The sequence below is a fragment of the Cavia porcellus genome, unplaced genomic scaffold (assembly GCF_034190915.1).
Source record: "Cavia porcellus strain 051 isolate PalLab524CR breed Dunkin Hartley unplaced genomic scaffold, mCavPor4.1 scaffold_13, whole genome shotgun sequence".
Taxonomy (NCBI): domain Eukaryota; kingdom Metazoa; phylum Chordata; class Mammalia; order Rodentia; family Caviidae; genus Cavia; species Cavia porcellus.
This window is the reverse complement of record NW_026947496.1, coordinates 71,167,109-71,190,913: the sequence shown is the minus strand read 5'-3', so window position 1 is coordinate 71,190,913 and position 23,805 is coordinate 71,167,109. Positions and strand designations below refer to the sequence as shown.

Below are 23,805 nucleotides of genomic sequence, written 5' to 3'. Positions count from 1 at the left end.
AATGGAATCATGTAGTGTTTGTCTTTTCATGATTGATTTATTTCACTTAGTCAAGTATCCTTATGATTCCATATGAACCTGTGTTTTTCTCTTTCTTTTAAAGTTGAATGCTATTTCAGTATATGTATACCACTTGGTTTATCCATGTATCGATTGATGGACTGAGTTGCTTTGTACCTTTTAGCTATTGTAAATAATGTTACTATAAGCATGGGTATACACATATGTCTTTGAGACCCTACTTTTATGTTTTTTGGGATATACCCAAAGTGAAATATTTGGATCATGTGGTAATTCTATTTTTAATTTTTTGAGAACTCACTGTACTCTTTTCTGCAGAAGCTGCATTTTGTATTTCCATCAGCAGTGTACAAAAGATTCCAATTTCTTTACACATTTCTCTTGTTTATAGTTATTTCTGTTTTTTACCAGTAGCTATGATGGTGGATGTGAAGTTGTAAATTCTTTTTTTTTTTTTGGTACCAGGAATTGAACTCATGACCTTGCGCTTTAGGCCCCTGAGCTAAATCCCCAGCCCAGAGTTGTAAATTGTTACTCACAGTTGTATTGTAGCCCTTTGATAGATGACTCAGGTTCGTAGTAATGGTATACTAACTTAAATGTGGTGGGAAGATGCAATTTTGAGAGGTGATGAGAAATATTTTGGTGTTGCTGGAGATTGAACCTAGGGCCTCAGACATGTTAGACAAGCATTGTACAATTGAGCCAAACACCCAGCCTCTGATAGTTTTTGAGTTTTTGATGATGGGACTATTGTGGAAGTAAATGGTTGGCTGGGCAGCTCTAAGTACGTGAGAAAACTGCTCTGGAATCTTTTGAGAGGCAGTAGGATAGAAAATGTATAGTATTTGCCTTTGAAACCTTTATTTTCCTTAGAAAAAATAATCGGATAAACTTTCTTCTCAATTTTTTACAGCTCTTGCAAGCTTAGGATATGAAAAGAGTTGTGTGTTGTTCAATTGTGCAGCCTTAGCTAGCCAGATTGCAGCAGAACAGAACCTGGATAATGACGAAGGATTGAAAATTGCTGCTAAACATTACCAGGTATGCAGAAAAATAGTTACTGCTTAATGATCAATATAAGTTAGATTAAATTGAAAATAATGTACATTTAGGCTTATGGATGCTTTATACAACAGATGTGTTTTTGAAAAGTGAGTCTTTTTTGAAATTAATTGATTCTTATTATTAAACCGTGTAGCAATAAATAAATTACCTACTTATAGCTAATCTGCTTTTCCTCCCCATTAGATACTCAGCACTAGTACAGTACCTGGCACAGAATAGAGGCCCAATGAATGTCAATAGGATAAATGTATAAGGCAAAATTATATACATTTATGGTGAATGCCTTTTAAGCAAATGATCTAATTTAAAGCATCTGTGCATTATTTTTTATACTTCATAGAGTCATAGAGTGAAACACTGAAATTTCATTGGTATCACAAAAATGAAGAACTTTGGCAAGAAAATAAGTTTAATTCTGAGACTTATGGAGAGGTCGTGTTTAAACTTGGTCAGATATATAATGATCATAAGATGGCTAACTCTGTTTTAGGCACTAATTGTTCGCTGAGTTGTTATTTTTGTGGCACTTATCATTTTAACCAGTTCTTACTTGTTTTCGTTTAAAGAGCATAAGTGATTATATTAAAAGATATCATATATAATTGTTTCCATATTTTGTATTACTTTACAATTTACAAAGTAATTTCATGTGTTATTTGACTCATTATGTGATGAACGTCATATAAAGTAGCATTCACATTTTATAGATACGGGGTTCATTTGCATTTCAGGTGTTCTTATGCTGCATTTCACATTTCCAGGTGTTCTTTCCTCTGTGTCTCTGCGGAATTTGCTTGTCGTGGGGCTCTGAATCTGATTCTTACCATTATTTAAATTCAGGGGAGACAAGAATTCTACTTTAGGAAAGTGAAAGGAAAGTACAATTTAACAACATACACCAAAGTAATGACTTACTGTATAGTTTGGATGGGGTTAAATGACAGGTATAACACATATACTACTTCTTTTTGGACCATAAGCAGCAAATATTTTAAAATATGAAAATGAGATACAATTTTATTTAGCTTTTTGTTAAGTATAACAATTAGTTGGCATGGGAGATCAAGGAAATAATTTTGGATTATTTAGGAAATACTCCATTCTGTTAGTCCTCACAGCAGGCCACATCACATGAGAGAAAGAAAAGTATTATTAGGCTTTGTTCCTTGTCTGGGCAGTTTGCCACCCAGAAGCCATTGTCTGCCACTGAGCAAGTTCTTTAATACTTCTCTATCTGATTCCTTCTCTGTGTATAAGAGACTCAACTCCTCAACTCCTGCTTGTCTGTAATTCTGCTGGTCACTAACCAAGGCCAGCTAAACAATCTTTGCAGGTAGTTTTATAGGACTTTATAAATGCATAAAGTGTGATATTCATTGTAGTACAGTTAACTTTGAATTATCTCTGTGTAAACTGCATGTCTCTCTTGTAAGTCCAGGACTTTCTTCTTTCACAGTATAAGTTTTTTCACAAAACAGATCTATTTTAGTATTATCATTATTAATAAAATATCTGTGAGATGAAAATTTAACGGGGAACATTTCACCAAGAAACTCCAACAGCCAAACAGAAATGATGATCAATGGATAGTAATGCTCTTCTTCAGGGAACAAAGGGTACAGCTTCACCATATCAAGCTTATTTGAGAGATGAGTTTGGGGCTAAAGCAAGAGCATTTAAGCACTTAAATTTCATTAATGTATTCCATTTCCTATATTTATAGGTAGGTAAACTTTGAAGAAATGTATCTAAAAATAAATAAGCCTAACCATTTTTGCCATTAGTTTATTTTGTTTTTCCCTGTAATTTATCCCCCCCCCCCCCCCAGCCCCGTACTAGTGGTTGAACCCAGAGCCTCTGCACTGGCTTATACCCTCATTCCTTTTTTTATGTTTTGTTTTGAGACAGGTTCTAGGTAAATCACCCAGGCTGGTTTTCAATTTGTGATTCTCCTATCTCAGTCCCTAGAGTGCTGGTATTATAGGCATGTGCTACCATGCCCAGTTTCCTGTAATGTACTTTTAATCTTTGTTAAACCTCTTTATTCTATAGCCCAGGCTGGTCTTGAACTCATGGTGAGCCTCTTGCCTCAGCTTCCCTCTGTAGAATTTTTGAAAGATAAGCTTATTGTCTGTAGGTCAGATATTTTTAGATTGGTTTTATAGCATATGAAATTAAACATACTAGTTGCTCACAGAATTGACGTTTGAAATTATTTTTGTGTGTTATAGTAAAAAATAAAGTCTTGCTGAGCACTTACAGATTTAAAACTTTTCTCTCCCCCTTTTAGTTTGCTAGTGGTGCCTTTTTACATATTAAGGAGACGGTTTTATCTGCCTTAAGTCGAGAGCCTACTGTGGACATATCTCCAGATACTGTTGGGACCCTCAGTCTTATCATGCTGGCACAGGCCCAAGAAGTATTTTTTTTAAAAGCTACAAGAGGTAACTTTAATTTTTGAATGTAAAAGAAGTAGTAAGTGTTTAAATGAAAGTGATTAGAATATAATACGTTCTATGTAGCCTTTCCTTTTTGAAGATAATATAGAGATTGTTAAAAGATTTTAGCTTTTTTTTGTACTACAAAATTATGGACAGTGTTTTAAGGCTTGTGAAATGAACAGTTAGCTGTTATTTTTAAATGCTGGATTTTGAAATACTGTTTATTCATTCATTTATATTTTGTTTTTTGAGACAGGGTATCGCTATGTAGCCTAGGCTGGTCTTGAACTCACTGTGTAGCCCAGGCTGGCCTCAAACTCACAGCTATCCTCCTGAAGCTCCTGCCTCAGTCTCCTGAGTGCTAGGATTAGAGGTGTGGCCCACCACACTTGGTTGAAATAGTGTATATATATATATATATATATATATATATATATATATACAGTATGTTTGTAATACTGTAAACCATTGATTTAGCAAAAATTTATTTTGTGCTTAATGTATTGTAGGCATTGCTGTAGTTTTTAGATAAGAGTTAATAGACAAGCAAGACATCTGTTTCTAGGAAGCTAACATTTTAGTGTAGGGGAGATGATAAACAAAAAATTAATGGCAATTGATTTCAGAATGAGATTGCTGCAGTGAGGAAAATTTGAGTGGATCATGTGATAGTGACTGGTTGTTTGTGATGTAGAGATTTAGAGGGAGTCCTGTTAATTTTATATTCATTAATCAAGACAAGCTTCTTCAGTGACAGGAAGGAGCTATCCAGGCAGAGTCTCTGGTGGAGAGGGTAAGGAGAACAGTTTTCTAAGACATGTAAATTAGTATGAGAAGACAGAATATAGGCTGAATATTCACTCATGCAGGGAGATTAAAGTAAGAGCACAGTCATCATGTAGAAAAGGTATGAAGTAGAATAATCTTTTTCTTTTAAAATAACGGGATGGAATTCATAGACACCAAAATTCACCTTTTCAAAGTTATTCAGTGTTTTTTAGTGTAGTCAAGTTTTCAACCATTAGCAACATCTTATTTTAGAACATTATCATCCCCAAAAGTAACTGAACATGTGTTAATAATTACTTCTTACTTCCTTTTTTCCCAGTGGTTAGCATCCATTAATCTATTTTCTATCCCTTTGGATTTGCCTATGGAATAGGTAGTTTTATGCAGAAGTCTTAATTTCACCAATAAGGATTTTTTTGTTGTTGTTTTTTTGGTGGTACCAGGGATCAAACTCACGACCTCGCACTTGCCAGGCAGGCGCTTATGCCAATGAACTAAATCCCCAGCCCACAAAAAGGATTTTTACAGACAAATTATAAACTTTTGGAACTGGGAATTGAACTCAGGGCTTTGTACTTGCCAAGCAGGTGCTTATGCCACTGAGCTATATCCCAGGTGACAGATTATTAACTTTTGATCGCAGTGTCTGTATTAACTGAGTCATATATCAGTTTCTCTCATTTATTTTAATTATAATGGTCAATTTAATGCTTTATTCCAGATAAAATGAAAGATGCCATCATAGCTAAATTGGCTAATCAGGCTGCAGATTACTTTGGTGATGCTTTCAAGCAGTGTCAGTACAAAGACACTCTCCCCAAGGTCAGTCATTGTTTAATAAATATGTAGTTGTTTTGCTTGTGGAAATACCATGTATAAGAAGCAAATTAAAAACTATGCATCCTAAGGATATTAAAAATTTTATAGAAATATTTGAAGACTATATTGGTAGAAACAGATTTTGAATTTAAGATGCATGAACAATTCTTTTATATTTAGGGGATACCTTTGTCTTTACTTTTTACTAAACTTGTTTTTCCAAGCTAAAACTCTTCCTGGAAAACTTTGACTATCTGTTTTCAGTAATTTAATCAGACAAGGCATTGTGTCATTCTGAATCATCATTGATTTGGTACAAGCATGAGAACGTGAGCATGTTGCTTATTCATATTTTAATTACTGTCCTGTTTTCTTAAAGATGAATCTTAAATCACAAAAACAGATATAAAGAAAAAAAAGAAAAGAAAACTTAAGTTCATCCAATACTTTGATTAGAATTAAGTTTTGCCAGCAGGTAAAAAATTGGACTGCTAAAGCACAGCTAAGAAAAGCAACCATCTTAAAACACGTATCACAGGAAGTATGATGTTTAAATGTATACTTTTCTCAAGTGACATTTGAAAAGACTGGTTGGAGATGATCATTTGTAAATGACAAAACTATTGATTAGACTAATGAGTTATATTGGAAGGGTTAAAAAAGAAAGAAATTGAGTGACATACATGTTTCAGGTATTTAAGAAGTATTCAAGGAATTAGTTGCACCTATATGGTAGCAAATGGTATTTGTTATATGACTTTATAGGAGAACTTACAAATTTGTAAGTCACTCAGAAACATTTGTAAATTATGAAATCACAGGGAGCTTTAGGGGAAAAGTTGCACATATGTCCATCACAAGGGTACTTTAGTGAGAAAATGAACAATAAGGAATTATGTTAAGATTCCTGGGAATTGAAAGTATGCCAAAAGCTTAGTAAAAATTTGCCCAGGACTCTTAGGTCTTGGTCGCATTACTCTTAAAAAGAGACTTGGGATCTCTTCTCACCTCTTTTTCATCTGAAAGACCTCATGTTCAGCTGCACAGTGTACCGTTACATCCTGTTGGGCCATTAGTTCAGTCCTGTTACGGAACGAAGAATGTCTCCTACAAAGACTTGGAAACTACCTCTGCAGCACTCCTGGTATTCCTTGACAATCTCCTGTTTAAGTACAAAGTTACTCCAGCCTTACCTTGAGTACTGGCGTGAATGCAGTTTGAGATGTAGATGTCGTTTATTCCGTTTTACTAATAAAGCTCATAAGGTATTTTCATATTCTAGTTATAAAACTGGAATATCTGCAAGTAGTGATCCAGGAAGCTAGGAAATTATTCACTGGGAGACAGGAAAAGACTCAAGGTAGTAATTCAGTTTTTGATTCTTTTATATTTTTGTCTAGACAGTGATTGTCTAGTATATTTCTTTTTAAAAAAATAATGTACTTCCTAAAAGCAATGAGGTTATAGGATAGGATTTGGCATTTTGGAAGAAGCTTAACATAATGGCTGTTTGGTTCATGTGTTTGAATTTTTAAAAGTTTTGACTGGAATTCTTTTGAAAATCAGTTAGGGCTAAATAATATTTTATATTATTCGTTGTTAACTTAATGCATTTGAGTGTGTGCAACTAAAATACTAGTGTTTATGTGATACTGAGTCATTTTTTATGGCTAAATAGCTTTCTTAAGAAAACTCTTAGGACATGAATTTAAGTGAGAACTTACTTTGCTGTCTTTTGTCTTTTAAACATGTTGAAACAGCTATAGCACAGTTTCATTAGTATATGTGAGTAATGGTGGTTTAGATAACTCTGAGGGCTGGGTAAGGTCTCCTCAGGAAGCTTCTAAAGCCCCGTGCTTGATATTCCTGTGAATGTCCATTCTACTTCTCTTTCTAATGCATGTGTTCCTTTTCCTTGTAAACAAATTGCTGACTTCATGGCTTAATTGAAGTGAATTTGAAAAACCTAAATTGGCTTAGGTTAACAGTTTAAAAAAAACTTAATTTTAATTGAAAGAAAAAAATTGAATTCATGGAATTCAATCCTTGCAAAATCATGTGAATCTTCTCTATTTACACTAATAACTAACCTGTCTCTAACCATTAACGGGGCGATTCTAATTTCTGTCTCCTTTTCCTTTTTCTTCCTGCGTCCCGTGTTGTCTGTGATGATTGTTTGGTTGGACTCTCCCTTGGTCAGTATTTTTATTTCCAGGAGGTGTTCCCCGTCTTGGCTGCAAAGCACTGTATCATGCAGGCCAATGCTGAGTACCACCAGTCTATCCTGGCAAAGCAGCAGAAGAAATTTGGGGAAGAGATTGCAAGGTTACAGGTGAGTTTCTTGGTTTGCTACTTCTTTTTTTAGTTGGAGCTATAGATTTACTCATTAAAAACCTTTCCCATTTAATGTTCCTGTCAACAAAGATGAGCGATTTTTGTATCTTTAGATTTTGCTTACCCTGTTTTTTTTTAAAGTCTTATGTTTATGTAGAAATTGATGCAAAATTTTGTCTTCCATTCTCCTATATATGTTTGTTTTAATGTAAAAGTATTGTTAATTACCCTGCTCCATGATGATGTGTAATTAACTTGTGGCCTGTCCTTTGTGGGCATCTTAATTGCAGCCTGAGAAGGACAGTGATTTATCCTTCCAGCCTTTAGCAAAGGACCTTCTGTGTATATCCATAGTGTCGGCATTGGGATTGTCAGGTACTTGCTGTGTTGTCAGGGTCAACTTTGTAATATGGCTAAGAGTGTTAATCCGAATTACATTTTGAGTATTTATTCAGGACTGTTAGGTAAATTCAAATATAGATTGAATATTAGAAGATATTATAGAACTGTTTTTATTCATGAGTTTAGTCTTTTGAGAATGTAAACCCATGTTGACCAAGCTAAAGGAAGACCTTTTTTATAAAACTTAGGTTTTCAAATGTGTCTGATTTTGTTAGGAATTTAATGCGATTACTGTAAATTACATTTGTATATAAAAATGCTTCTAAGGCCTGGGGACATAGCTCAGTGACACAGTGCCTGCCTGGCAAGCATGAGGCCCTGAATTTGGTACCTGGTACCAACTCCCTCCATAAGAAAAAACCTATCCCTCCCCCATGCTTTTGAGCCAGGAATTTCTGTGAGGGAGAACTTTTTTTAAGGCTAGCATATTTAAATTGTTAGAAATTTAATTTTTTATTTTCTGGGAATTTTGGGGGCTGTTAGATTTAAAGGACTTATTTATAAAGCAGTCAAAATGAAAATAACTCTTTTAATATTAATCAAAATTTTAATTACTCTGTAGAAGAGGAAGACTTTCAGATTTTGTACAATGAGAAATCCCGACTCAGAGATGCACAGAATTTATAGCTTTAGTTTTATAGTTTCAATTATACGTCAAAAGTTGACGCAGAACACACTCAGTGATCCATATCTCAGAGGGCAGTGCCTCTTTCTGGTAGGCATAAAATATTTCTAAATGTTGATTTGAGGTCGCAGATTCACAGACTAAAAAACAATTACCAAGCCTTATTCTCTTTAGCTTTTAATACAGTACCCCATGATCCTGACAGAGAACATTAGATAGTCACACCATCAAACCAAGTTTCTAGTCATTGCTACTGGCAAAACAGACTAACTTTTTTAGTTGTATACAAACTAGAAACAAAAACAAAATTATACTCAGAGGAATGAAAACAATAGATAAAATGGCAGAAAAGATAAAATTGATGCCTAAATCACTTCTAGAACCAAGAACATTTGTATCTTGGCTTAATACAATTTATGAGTTATACTTCTTAGATAATGGAGTTTATTTGGCTACAGAAGATAGGTCCTCTTGCTCATCTTGGTAGAATTTTTAAAGCTGCCAATGTAGCTTTCAAAAGGTTACAAAAACGTACAGACATGTGGATAAGATGTGGTTGGGCAAGGTGGCACATGCTTATAATCCCAGCACTTCCAGCACTCCTGAAGGCTGAGGTGGGAGCATCACTGTGAGTTTGAGTGTAGCCTGGACTACACAGTGAGTTCAAGGCCTGCCTAAAAAACATAGTGAGACAACTATGATTATTGTAAACCAAACCAAAACAAACAACCAAACAGAGTCACAACAAACAAAAACATAGATACAAAAAAACAAGAGTCAAATAATGTCAGATTTAACTTATTATTGAAGGACCTTGCAAGATGTTAAATTTGATTTCATGAATTATTGTTTTACTAGTTAAGACAGTATGTTGTCAGTATTAAAGAAATTGACTTTACTAAGAAATTTATGATAAAATATTTAGGGATGTTGGGTTATAGTATCAGAACTTTAGTTTCTAATAGTTCTGCATAAAAAGGGGCCACATGTACATGTGTATGTTTGAGAAAGTGAGAGGTAAAGCAAATTAGCAGAATGATAACAGTTGTTGAATATAAGTAGAAGACATATTGTTACTCATTGTCCTATTCTTTCAAAATTTTTTTTTCTTTTTTATCGGTACCAGGGATCGAACTCACGACCGCACACTTGCAAGGCAGGCGCTTATGCCTCTGAGCTAAATCCCCAACCCCTTATTCTTTCAGTTTTTTTATGAGCTTGAAATTTTTCAAAATAAAAATTGTGAAAAATATATGGATATCTGTTTTAACCCTATCTGCCTTTTCTTTCCCTGTTGCCCCACTGGTAGTTTCCTTTAGTTTCTGTTTAACCTTTTCAGCATTTTCCCCCTTGAAAACGGAAGCCAGTGCATATCTATGCACAAATATAATGAACTTTCTTAGCTCTCCTGTTTATCCTAGACATATCTTGCTTGTTTTCATGTAACAGTGTATCTTGAAGTTCTATTTTACTATAGTGGTAGAAAGATGTCATTTTTCTTTGGTGTTGCATTAAATGTCATTGGCTAACCTGCAGTTTATTGCTGTCTGCTGCTCTGGATGATTGTATGGTTTTTAGTCTTGGCTAAACATACCATGTACAAGGTAATCCAAACAGTAGAAAGTTATTTCCTCAGTTCTGGAGACTGAAAGTCCAAGATTTAAGGCCCCAGCGTGGTCTGGTTCTGGTGAGATTTTCAGATGTCTTTTTGTTTTTTTCCACTTGATAAAGAGAACACAATCACTGACGTCTCTTCCTATATGACCATTAGTCCTATGCATGTGCCCCATCCTGGTGACCTCATTTAATTATTTCCCAAAGGCCCCACTATCACATTTGAGGTTGAGACTTCAACATATGGATTTGTTAAGTCTATAACAGATATATCTTAAAATAGTTGTCTAAAAATGGGATTGCTGATACTAAAGTCTTAGTACATATATAATTTGTTTTAATGTTGTATTTGGATTGTTGAACATTTGGGCTTTATTTTGATGGGTGACGTGAAGTATGGATTCAATTTTTGTCTTTTTCCAAATGGCTACCCAGTTTTCCCTAAGTCATTTACTGTGACTTTCTTTTGTTCACAGATTCGAGATTCTTTTTTTTCCTTCTTGAGATAGGTTAGGAGATGGGGCCTGGTTAGAGGTGGGTCCTACCTGGGAAGTTGTGTATTTTTATTTTTAAATTTTTATTCATTTTTTTGTTTTCGTTTTTTGAGACAAGGTTTCACTATGCAGTTCAGGTGGGCCTTGAACTCGGTTTGTAGCCCAGACTGGCCTCAAACTCATAGCAGTCGTCCTACCTCAGGCTCCCAAGTGCTGAGATAACAGATATGTGCCATCATGCCTGAGATGTGAGATTTTTATTATATTTGAGATTAAACGTTGTTTATGCTTTAGACTGTTTTAATGCTAGATACGTAGTCCCATTTTCTGAATTCTTGTGACTGTTCACACTTATATCCTGAATTTTCTCATTTTTAGAATTTTTCTATTCTTGCTGGCTTATATTTCATTTTAAGAAATTTACTGTATTTAACTATTTTGGGAAGTTTCCAACACATTGAATATGAATTATAACTGTCCATGACCTAGCTTCACTTCAGTGTTTCCTGTTTTTACTTGAGTACTGTAGTACATATCTTTAGTAGATAAATATTAAAAAATCTCGGTCCACATTATAGTGCTATTACCCTATCTAGCTAACTTAGTATTATTGTGTTTAGATCTAAACTGTTTCCTGAAAGTCTCCCATTTGGATTGCTATACTCATCAGTAGATTCATCCATTAATGAGTTTAGTAGCTAAATGTGCTGTTAAGAGATGGGGCCTGGTTAAAGGCGCATCCTACTTGGGAAGTTGTTTTTTTTTAATTCATTCTTTGTTTTCGTTTTTTGAGACAAGCTTTCACTATGCGGTTCAGGCTGACCTTGAACTCACTTTGTAGCCCAGGTTGGCCTTGAATTCACAACGATCATCTTGCCTTAGCTTCCCATGTGCTGGGATTGCAGGCGAAAGTTGTGTTCTTGTCCCAGCTCTTCCCTTTGATTTTTGCATTTTGGCCAACATATGGTTAGCAGTGTAGTGTTTCTCAGCTTTTCCCTTCCACTGTGCCATTCTGCCAATGTGGCATAAAAATTGTGAGCCAAAATAAACTTCTCCTTCTGTAAATTATGGGTGTTGAGTGTTTTGTCCTAGCAATGGAAAAGTAACTAATAATAATCTCTAATTCTTAGCAGCTTCTTCTTAACTGCTATGTAGACATTTATTGTTCTTTGAGTTTTTTGATGTTTCTTCAGTGTCCTTTGTTTCTTTTAAAAATGTTTCAGTTTTTCTTAAATTAATTTGTATTTTTTTTGCATTGTTGAGTTGTCACTTCCTATTTGCTATTCTCTTGCTGTCTAGCTATCACCCACTGATATCTGGGCCATGTAGTTCTCTGTTTATTCTTTGTGTTTTTGTTACTATGATTGCATTCTTAAATAGTTAATTTTATTTTTGTTTTCTGACGTGATTTAATCTATCTTGTGGCAATATTGTGTGTTTTCATTATTTATTAAAAAGTTTGATGGTCATGCTTATTTTCATCATTTTCCTTATGATTTTTGTTGAGGTCAGTAAATACCTTTTTAGTTATTTGTGTTTGAATGAGATTGCTTTTTCTAAAGGCTCCTGGGTTGGGAAGTAAGCTTGGGGGGTAGCTTTGTAGGCATCGCTATGTAAGGGATTCCTCTTGTCTTTGAAACCTAGATTGGTTTAGGAAGAATTTTCTTCTGTGTCATTATCTGTGCTTTCTGTTGCTTTTCTGGTTGATGCATCTAGTTTCAGAGTTTGTCTTTTGTTGGCATTTTGTAGGTGCTCACCTCCCTTTCTTCTCCTTCAAGCCTGTTTTCAGTACTTTATTCTGTTTCCCCTAGAAACCCTGCTCTTTTATTTAAACAGAATAAAGTACAGAATTTTTTGCTTTACTTTATCAAGCTATTGCTGAGATAAGAGTAAGAAATTTTTCATTCTTATATAGATAGATTTATCAATCTACTATAATTATATAGCTAGGAACTGTTAAATGCAAAATTTAAGAAGTTTTTTAAATGTTTCCGGTAAATTGGTAAAACAGTGTACTGAATTTATGCTAAATAATGTTTTTGACTTATCTATTTTATTTAATGCTGTTTCTACGATCACCTAAGTAATATAATTTTAGTTTTAAATTAGTATATAAATTTATATGTGTGTATGTATATATATATATATACACACACACACACACACACACCATATATGAGCAAACTTAAAATTTCTTATTGATGATGAAATAACATACTACTTTGTTGACTTTTGTGTTGCTGAGTAATTTTTTTCTGGTTTGCCTTTTTACTGAGTGTAACCCTTTGAGGGTTCTGCCTTCATGTGAAGGGATGAAAAGGGTATATTTCACTAATCTTAGGTCTTTGTGGAAATTTACAACACACTGATTATTAATTCTTTGGCTTAAAGAAATAATGTAACAGTCAGCCTTCCTCAGTGTCAGCTTATACTGATTGGTCCATGATCTTTTTTTTTTTTTTTTTCACTACCCTGGCTTGAAATGGATATCTACTATGTATTGTCCTTTATTTTGTGAGTATTTTGTGATGCAAGCATTTCCAGGTGACCCTGTCAGGCACAATTCTGGAAATATAAATCCTCAAATTAAGTTTTTAAACAAATTTAGAGGGTTTTTTTTTTTTATCATTTTAACCAGTGTTTGGTGGAGAAAAATGAAGAAAATTTTTCTTTATAAAATTTTAACATTTTCCTTCTTAGCATGCAGCAGAATTGATTAAGACAGTGGCATCTCGCTATGATGAATATGTCAATGTGAAGGATTTTTCTGACAAAATCAGCCGTGCCCTTACTGCAGCAAAGAAGGATAATGACTTCATTTATCATGACCGAGTTCCAGACCTTAAAGATCTAGATCCTATTGGCAAAGCCACACTTGTGAAGTCTACGCCAGTCAATGTACCCATCAGTCAGAAGTTCACTGGTATGTCTGTTTTTCCGAAGAACTCTATTGATTATTCTTACTCATTTTTCTCCACTTTAATCTGTATTTTTTAGCTAAAGTCATATAGTTGTTCTTGTGTATTTTAGATATACTTTGCATTCATGTTTAAAATGAATGTGACAATAAAAATTATCTTCAGTGAAATTTTAAAATATAAGTAAATGATGCATAAAGTATAAAGTCAGAAAACTTGAAATTGTATTGAATGATACTTTAGACAAGCTATTATTTTGTTAACTTTTATTATGTTATTAAAATAAACGTGTTTGTAAACATTAAGACTTCTGGAGTCATTTGTATTAGATAAATTTTATTGTATCTTTGGATATTGTAGATATGTGTCATATATGTAATACTTCCTAGACACTGAGATATCAGGGAGATAATATTCTTGGCTCCAGAAAAAAGTGATTATTTTACTTAGGTTTATTGGCAAACACAAAATATTTAACTATGTGGTAAGGACTGTTAAGCACTTTGCAAATAGTTTCTAAAGTGCTCACAACTGCCCCGTAACAAGAGTACTATTTATTAATATCCCTGTTTTATTGAAAAGGATACTTTTTATAGAGTGGTTATTTGACCAGGGTCCTATAACTAGTAATGTTAGTGGAATTGAAAATTGAATTCTGGCAGTGTGGCACACTCAGTCAATTTAATCAGCAAATGAGCAGTTTTACCAAAGATCACTCATACTCAATTAACACATCTTAAGAATCATGGAAAATAAAATTCAAAAACGAAAGTTCTTTGTTATTACCAGATATAATGATCTGAAGATGTTCATCATTGTTGTACTTTCAATGACTATTTAAGTATTTATAGACTATATCAGTATTAGAAAATATAAAGTCATTCCCATGCTTGATTTTTCTTTCTCTTTGTCTTAAATTTTTGTGTAAATTTTGCTTCCTAAATTTAGATCTGTTTGAGAAGATGGTTCCTGTGTCAGTGCAGCAGTCTTTGTCTGCATTTAATCAGAGAAAAGCTGATTTGGTTAACAGATCAATTGCTCAAATGAGAGAAGCTACCACTTTGGCAAATGGGTAGGTAGAGCTTGACTTTCATAAATTTGTTTCTAAAGTTTCTAAGTTTTCTGTTTGGTTATTCTTTACTAAATAATTTATGGACCCTTTCGTTTCCTGAACTGGAAGTTAAATGCCAAGGAAATACATAATACAATAGAAATAGATATACATACTCCATACTCTTGTATTTCTAGGAACACTGTGTTAAGCTGTAGCAGATAAACTATCCTTGGACGAAATTTACTAACAAATGAGATGAGAATATTTGACTACTAGGTTGCATTTTAAGCAGGGTTTATTTGAATGAAATGAGAAGTAAAAATGAACATTATAAGGTAAGGTACAGTACATGATATATTAAGCAGTCTAATAATTCACTGGCCTTAAAAAAATTCAGGTATACACAATAAATACAACTATTTTAAGTGTACAGTTCAGTTAGTTTTGGTAACTTGATGTACTTAAATAACCACTACCATCACCAAGGTAGAAGTGAGGCTATTTCTGTTACCTTAATCTTGCTTTTCTTCCTTCAGTTTCTTTTTCCTGGCCCCTGGCCATTACTTACCTACTCCCTATCATTATAGGTTAGTTTAGTTCTTTATACACTTTAATACAAATGCAGTCATTACAGCATGTACAGTGTGTCCATTACAGTATTGCTACAGTCCATAGAGTATGCAGTAAAATGTATATAGTATATACTCAGCAAGACTTCTTTCAGTTGGCATAATAGTTTTGAGTTTCATTTCCCCTTTTGTATATTAGTTTAACCTGTTTTATTGTGAGTGGTACTCTATTTTATGATCATATAGCAGTTTATTCTTTTTGTGTTGATATATTTTAAAAGTTACTATGAACATTCATATACAAATTATTGTGTGGATGTGTTTTAGTTTTCTTACATAAAGACCTAGTAGTGGAATTTTTGAGTTATATATATTTAACAATGCAGGATTGACAGATTATTTTCCAAAATGCTGTTTTGTATTTCCAGCTGTGCGGTTTGAGAAATGTAGTTGCTCTGCATCCTTACTAGTGCTTTCTCTAATTTTAGCCATTCTAGTGTGTGGAGCAGTATCTCATTGTATTTTACTTTGCATTCACATAATTACCAATGATGTTAACCAGCTTTTCATATGCTTATTAGCCGTTGATGTATCTTTTGTGAAGTGTCAGGTGAAATCTTGTGTGTGTGTGTATCAAATCTAGGACTGCTTTACATATGCTAGGCAGAGTCTACCACTGAGTTTATAGTCCCTGCCATTTTACTCCTTTTCTCCCCCATTTTCCTTCCTTCCCCTTCCGTCTTTCCTTCCTTCCTTCTTCTCTCTGTCTCTCTGTCTCATTCTCTTTCTCTTTCTGCCTTCTGTTTTGAGACAGGGTTTCACTATGCAGTTTTTAGGCTGGCCTTGAACTCACTTTGTTAACCCAGTGTGGTTTGGAACTCCTAGTGATCCTCCTGCCTCAACCTCTCATGTGTTGGGATTACAGGTGTGCACCATCATGCCTGGCCCCTCCTTTTCTTTTTTTAGAGTTCAGATTGTCCTTTAAATTACTGTTAGCTCAGACTGGTCCATGTGGTCCTCCTGTGTCAAACTCCTGAGTGTAAATCACTTTTTAAAAAAAGTTTATTTCTTAAAACATACTTTTTTTTGGTACTGGGGATCGGGCCCAGAGGCACTCTACTACCAAGCTACATCCTCAGCTCTTAACATTTTTTGTTTTTTATTTTGGGTTGTGGTCTCATTAAGTTGCCCAGGAAGGACTTGAACTTGTGCTCTAAGTACTGGTGTTAAAGGCATGTACTACTATGCCTGGCTTGGCTCCTTTTTTTTTTTTTGTCTTCTTCGTTTTTACCGGTTCCAGGGATCGAACTCACGACTGCCTGCTTGCAAGGCAGGCACTTATGCCGCTGAGCTAAATCCCCAGCCCCTGGCTTGGCTCCTTTTTAAAAATTGGTTTGATCCTTCTTAATTTTCTTTAAATTTATCTACTTTAGATATAGCCTTTGTCAGATATATGTGATTGAGAGAATTTTCTCCTAGAGTCTGACTTACCTTTGCCTGCTTTTAATTTTGATGAGTGTATGGATTTTCACATCATTTTTCTTTAGAGAGAAACCTAAGTGTATTGTGCAAATGGCTAAGGAGTCTGAGTTTATACAAAACTTATTTTCTAAGGAGTTCATTCTATTACATTATTTTGTTTGCTTTTCTGTCTTTATAAGTAACAGGAAGGGATAAGTTCTCCCACTGCCCATCATTTAGATGAAATAAATAAAGAATCAGTATCATATTACAAAACTGAGAACAGATGAAGACTGGAATTAATGCTTACATCACCTGTGTTCTATTGGCATTTTGTGTGCGTGATAGAAAATTGTAACTGTTCTGTATATTTCTCATTTGTTAGTGACAGTATAGCAAAATGATAAAGACTGCTTTTTAAGATAAAATTTTTGACTTTTAATTACTTAAACTAAGTTTAAATAAACTAAGTTTGAACTATTAGTTATTTATTATATTTTAATACTGTTACTGTGGGTCTTAACTTTGAACTAAGAACTTAATAATTTTTTAATGATTTCATAATTCAATAATCATTGATTTTATTTTTCCTTTTTATTTTTCTATAAAAAGATAAATTACTTAGCACTTTTTTGAGATGCTAAATAATTCCATAGCTATTGATTCAGACATAAGTGATTAGTTTTTAAAGGTTGTTAGACTTTTACATGACATAGTATCTCATTTTTTCCCAGGGTGTTAGCGTCCCTTAATCTTCCAGCAGCAATTGAAGATGTGTCTGGAGATACTGTACCTCAGTCTATATTGACCAAGTCCACATCTGTGATTGAACAGGGAGGTATTCAGACTGTTGATCAGTTGATCAAAGAACTGCCTGAACTACTACAAAGAAATAGAGAAATCCTCGATGAGGTATGTTTTAAGGGATTTATTTCTTTTGGGTAAAAACTGATCCTTTGGTGTTCAGAAGGGATTAGGACTGGAGGGTTTCACAGGGTAATATTTATCACTTGGTGAATTTACTGTGGCTTGTTCTTTAGTGTGTTGTGTCGGGTCCCCTCCCCACCTCCCAGTTTTTTGAGACAGGGTGTAGCTTTGCAGTCCATGCTGGCCTTGAACTCATAGCAGTCCTTTTGCCTCAGCCTCTTGACTCTTGGGATTACAGGTGTGCACCCCAATGCCTATCTTCAGTTTTGAGAGGAATTTTGTTGCGGAAGAACGAATGTATGTGTATGAAACTCATGATTATTATGTTATATTACTATGAGAAATTGCTTTCATTCAGACCATTGAAAGGCTTCATAATGATTGAGTCTTTTGTACATAGGCAGATTAGGTTTCTTGACATGAATTTCAGACATGAAATGTTTTTTACAAAGCTATCACATTTATTTACCTTTAGAGATACTCTTTTGTTAGTAGGAATGAAACACTCTTTGAAGTTTCTTTGGCTAAAGCCAACTACTTACCATTATAATTATGTTTTGGTGGTATCTTCATTACTTCTCCCTAATTGGTACATTCTCATTTTTTAGCTATCGATACATTACTAGTTATACGAGCTCTTGTCAGTTACAAGTGACATATTTCCTTTTGGGTGACTTGTTATCATTACTTAGTAATCTATGATTTGATTTTTCAGTTAAATTTCAAGGGATATTTTAAATAAATTAAATACTTTCCAGATGTTTTGAGGGAGAGGCAGAGTAGTTAAATACTTATGGCAGGAAAACTTGTGAATGGGACTATTTAGCTTGAGGATTATTTGAAAGATTAATATATGTAAAGTAAAGTGGCTTACCTTTTGGATATGTAGGATGTGCTTAATACATTAAAGCTATTATTGCTAGTGTGATGAATAGTATGATGATGAATAGTATGATGGATAGTTATAACTACTGATAATAGTAATACAGTAGTTATCTTCTAGTGAAAGTCAGCTTTTGAAAAAGATTAGGGTAGAAAATTAATGGGTAACTACTTAGGAGACTACTGTTAAAGAGGGGTTCTACATTAATCACACAGTCAGCATTCATCAATGTAAATTTTGTAGACATCAATAATCAGAAGCGAAAGCAAGTGGAGTACATGTTACATAATATAGTATTGTCTTTGCTGTGCTGAACTTGTTAGAACTGTAGAATCACAAATCTCATCCCAAACTTACTGAGTCAAAATATGTATTTTGATTAGAATCGTAGGTGATTCACATGCCCATCAAAATTTGATAAACATTGCTCTTGTAGTCATATACTTCATAAGAACACCTTACAATTTTTAAAAACCTATTGATTTGTGGGTCAAAAAAGTTTAATATGGTATTGAAATTGGAAGGACATTAGCAATAGTAGATAGACCTAAATAAAAGAGTTTGTTTTAAAATTACACAGAGTGATAGCTGCAGGAGGGAATTGATATTGTTAGAGAAGACACACAGTGAAAAATGAAGATATAATCAAATGAAAAACAGTCTTGGAGCATTGGTAAATAGAAATTATAGTAAATCTTCACTTAATGATTTACAAATAGTTCAGTAGTAATGTCTTAGAATGTGAAGTTATATTTGGGTTTAATGTCCAGCCCTTACATCTATATGTGACCCTGGGCAAAGTATTTAACATCGTTATGTCTCAGTAGACTCATCTAGAAAATAGGGGTGATAGTATGTAGTCTATAAGATAGTTGTGAAGTGAGATACTATATGTGCATGCTACTTACAGTTACATACATATTAAATATGACTGTAGTTCCTTGATCTTGTAAAATATCATTGAATGGGAGATGCGTATTTGCTTTTTTGGATAGTAACATTGCCTAATGAAATTCTATCGAGTATAAGGGTGTCTTTAGAAATATAAATATAAAAAAGAGCTTATATTTTATACTGACAATGCATATATGTCTGTTGTCTTGTTTGTTTGTTTTCTGAGACAGGGTCTCATTATATACCTAGTATAACCTAGAAATCCAGGCTAGCCTTAAAACTTGTTCTTCCAGTCTCTGCCTTCTGAGTTCTTCTTGTCTATCTTAATATGAAATACTTTTATTTATGTTGTTTGATGTTCCTAATAGTTTTGTGAGTTAGGGTATTATTCTGTCAGTTGTACTCGGAGAGTCTCATTTTAATTATGCTATAAGTTGTGAAGTAAAATATAAACTTGGTACTCATTTTGAGTTGTCCATCTCTCACTATCTTACTATTATTATTATTGTTATTTTTGAGACAGGGGGTCTCTGTGTAGTTCAGACCAGCCTTGAACTCCCAGCAATCCTTTTGCCTCAACCTTCTGAGTGCTGGAATTAATCAGCTTGTGCTGCCACCCTGTGTCCACCTCTCTGTTACTTTTTGGACATTTTGTTGTAGTTTGATTTTTAGGAATTTGAAGTTTCTACAGTTTTTAAAATAATAAATTTGTCATGATTGGAACTTGTTGGGCACTTTAAATCTTACGTCCTTGCCCATGGATTCTGTTTCCTTAGTTCCTTTTTCTCTTCATTATTTTCTTACTAATTCCTGTTAGATTGATGGTAGTACTTCTGGATCAGTTCTTCATAGCACTTTACTCTTTATGTTTCTTTTTTAAAAAAATTTTTTCTGTTTATGTTCTTGTACTTCTTTCAGGCTAGCCGTCTAACTTACTAATTAGCTCTTCATCTGGTCTCTTGATTCTTCAGCCCTTTTTTTCCCCTAAAAGGAATATTCTTGATCTTTTTCATTTCATTTCATTTCATTTCATTTCATTTCAAGCCAATTGATTCTCTTAAAATATCTTTTATATTTATCTTAACAACCACGTCGTTTTGAGGTAAAACTGACATAGTGTAATATTTACCATTAGTCTCTTAAAGATATGAATGAGTGGCCTTTAGTAAGTTTGCAGTATTGTGTAAGCAAAATACTAAGGTGTCATTTTCATCTTCTGAAAACAACTTTGTACCTATTAACAATCAACTCCTCATTGTCCCTTGCCCTCTGCCCTTGGCAACCAGCAATTAATTTCTGTCTCTATGGATTTGGGTGTTAAATTTTAGGTAAATGGAATCCTACAATATGTGACCTTTTGAGTTTGGCTGTTTTTACTTAGCATAATGTTTTCAGGGTTCACTCATATTACAGCATGGATCAATACTTCATTTTTTTTTATGGCTAAATAATAATACATTCTGTGGATCCACTGTATTTTGTTTATCCATTCCTCAGTTGATGAATGAGTTATTTCCATTTTTGACTGTGCTGAATAATGCTGGTATTTGTAAGTTTTTGTTTGGAATCCTTCAGTTTTTTTTTTGGGTATGTACCTAGAAGTAGGGTTGCTTGGTCATTAGATAAGTGTAACTTTCTGTCTTTTTTTTTTTTTCCAATACCGGGGATCGAACTCACAACCGTGTGCTTGCAAGGTAGGCACTTATGTGGCTGAGTTAACCCCCAACCCCAGATAAGTATAACTTTTTGGGGAACTGCTAAACTGTTTTCCAGAATAGGTACACAAGTTTGTATTTCTACTTGCATTTTTGTAAGGGTTTTGGTTTTTTCACATTTAATACTTGCATTTTTTTTTTTTTTTTAAACCAGGGATTGAATTTGCAATTTCGTGCTTACCAGGCAGGTGCTGCTTATACTACTGAACTAAATCCCCTGCCTCTGCAATTGCCTTTTAAAAAATACTTATAGCTGACCTTGTGTGTTTGAAATGGTATTTCACTATGTTTATGTTTTCCTAAAGTTGGAGTATCTTCATTTCATGTGTTATATGGATTTGTGTATCTTCTTTAGAGAAACGTTTGTTCAAGTCTTTGGCTTTTAAAGTTTTTTTTTTGTTGTTGTTGAATTTTAAGTTCTTTTTTAAATTTTGGATGCCAGGTCTTACTAAAGATTTACAAATACCTTCTGATTTTCTTTTCACTCTTAATAGTATCCTTTAATATAGAAACTTCTTCATTTTGATGAAGTATAATTTATCTTTGTCTTTGTTCCTTGTGCTTTTGGTATCACATTTAGGATTCTTTTTGTCAAAAATCTAAAGTTGGGAAGACTCATACCGTTTTAGCTTTTCTGTGTAGGTGTTTGATCCATTTTGAATTAAATCTGGAATATGATATGAGGTAAATGCCCAATCTTTCATTTTTATTTTTTATTTAGAGAAAAAAGCAAAACAGAAAAAAGGTTAGAAATAATACAGAATTCCAAAAAACATAACACTAAGAAATCACTAGTTGGTAAATAACATACTGTTATCTTAGAAGTAGTTGTTCAGGTTAAAAAAATCAAAGCATACGAAGTGGACACTCAAACAGTGACAGTATAAACTATTTTATTTGATTAATGAAAACTTAGTAGTATGGTTATCTATTTTACACACTTAAATTTATATACAGTTATATCCTTTAGAGCACTTTCCTTCCCTTTCATTATTATAATATCTATTATACATTATGGCTCTTACTACACTTTCAGTTTATACTAGAGAGACAATGTGATGTTTGACTCTTATTTATTTCTCTTATGAGGATAGTCTCAAGTTGCCTCCATTTACCTGTAAAGGTGTCAAGATCATCCTTTTTATAGCTGAGTAATATTCCATCGTATAAAATATCATATCTTTTTAATCCACTGTGCAGTTGATGGGCATATTGGTTGATTTCAAGATTTAGCTATTACAAATTGTGCTGCTATATACATAGGTGCACATATATCGCTGTGATACGACATTTTCAGTTTTTCTGGGAAAATACCCAGGAGGGGAATAGCTAGATTGAATGGAACTTCTAATCCTAGACTTCTGATGAATCTCCATACTGACTTCCATAGTGGCTACCCCAGTCTACCCTCCCACCAACAGTGGAGCAGTGTTTCTTTTTCCCCACAGCCCTGCCAACATTTGTTATCTGTTGATCTCTTGATGGCAACTATTCTTTCTGGAATGAGATGAAATCTCAATGCTGTTTTAATTTCAAATGACCAGTGATGGTGAATATTTTTCATGTATTTATTTGCCATTTGTATGTCTTTATCTGAGAACTGTGTGTTCATCTTAGATGCCCATTTTTGGAGAGGGTCTTTGAATTTAGGGGGCTTGATATTTTTCAGTTCTTTATATGTTCTGGATATAAGTCCTTTGTGTGAGGGGTTGCTGGCTAAAATTCTTTCCCATTCTATGGCTTTTCTTTTCACTCTGTTGTTGATTTCTTTCGAAGTGCATATACTTTTCAATAGTATGAGATCCCAGTTGTTGATTCTTTGAAGTATTTCCTGTGTAGTTTGCGTTTTATTCATGAATTCTCTGCCTGCCTCTGTCTCCAAGGTTTATACCTACCTCCCAACTTCTTTTTAAATATGTAGTTATTTCATTCTAGCATCTTTTGTTGAATAGAATGATCTAGCCACTTTTGTAAAAAAAAATCACTTGATTCATATGTCCAAATTTATGCCATTACCACTTTGTTGTTATTACTGTAGCTTTATAGTAAGTTTTGAAAAGGGGGACTGTAAGTTCTACTTTGTTCATCTAAGAGATTAAATTCTCTATTTAAGGTCTTTCACAATTCTATAGGGATTTTAGGGTTAGCTTACCCATTTCTACAAAAAAGTAGTTAGAAGTTCTGTATTGATTGCACTGAGTCTTTAAATCATTTTGTTGAATATTGCCCTTAATAGTATTAACTCTTCCAACCTATGAATTTAGAATGTCTTTCCATTTTTCTTTTTACATTTTTTAATTTTTTTCAGCAGTGTTTTGTAGTTTTCAACACAAAGATCTTATGCCTCTTTGTTAAATTTATTCCTAAATATTTTTTTCTTTTTGATGTTTTTGTTAATAGAATTGTTTTTAAAATTTATTTTGTAGGTTCATTTCTAGAGTATAGAAATACAGCAAATTTTTATAGGTGGATTTTGTCTTCTGCAATTTTACTGATTCATTTATTATCTCTAATAGTTATTTTGTGGCATCTACAGATTTTCTACACATAAAGTCAGGTCAAATATGGATAGAGGGAGTTTTACTTCTTCCTTATCAATTTACATTATCTTTTTCTTTCTTGCCCTGGTTTTTACAATATAGAAATGATGAGATTAGAGATCCTTTTCTTATTCCTGATCTTATGAGGAAAACTTTCAGTACATTTACTTAACTTAGAGTGTTCTGAGTACCACTCATTAGCTGATTTGGTTATTGTGCAAATGCAGCATATACTTA

General features: G+C 33.6%; 1 protein-coding gene across 5 annotated transcripts in view; it reads left to right on the top strand.

The window, feature by feature from the left end:
• Positions 1 to 23,805, top strand: part of Pdcd6ip (programmed cell death 6 interacting protein) — a 167,247-nt gene that overhangs the window by 22,705 nt on the left and 120,737 nt on the right. For 4 of the 5 annotated variants that reach the window (XR_010051319.1, XR_010051321.1, XR_010051320.1 and 1 more), the window contains exons 4-10: positions 938 to 1,065; positions 3,380 to 3,533; positions 5,041 to 5,141; positions 7,339 to 7,470; positions 13,308 to 13,530; positions 14,474 to 14,597; positions 17,344 to 17,521. Coding sequence is in view for 2 of the 5 variants with exons in the window: in XM_005005276.3 (XP_005005333.1) it covers positions 938 to 1,065; positions 3,380 to 3,533; positions 5,041 to 5,141; positions 7,339 to 7,470; positions 13,308 to 13,530; positions 14,474 to 14,597; positions 17,344 to 17,521 (1,040 nt within the window). In the remaining 3 variants the exon portion in view is untranslated. The remainder of the gene's footprint in view (positions 1 to 937; positions 1,066 to 3,379; positions 3,534 to 5,040; positions 5,142 to 7,338; positions 7,471 to 13,307; positions 13,531 to 14,473; positions 14,598 to 17,343; positions 17,522 to 23,805) is intronic. The other variant, XM_003473478.4, reaches the window with a different exon arrangement.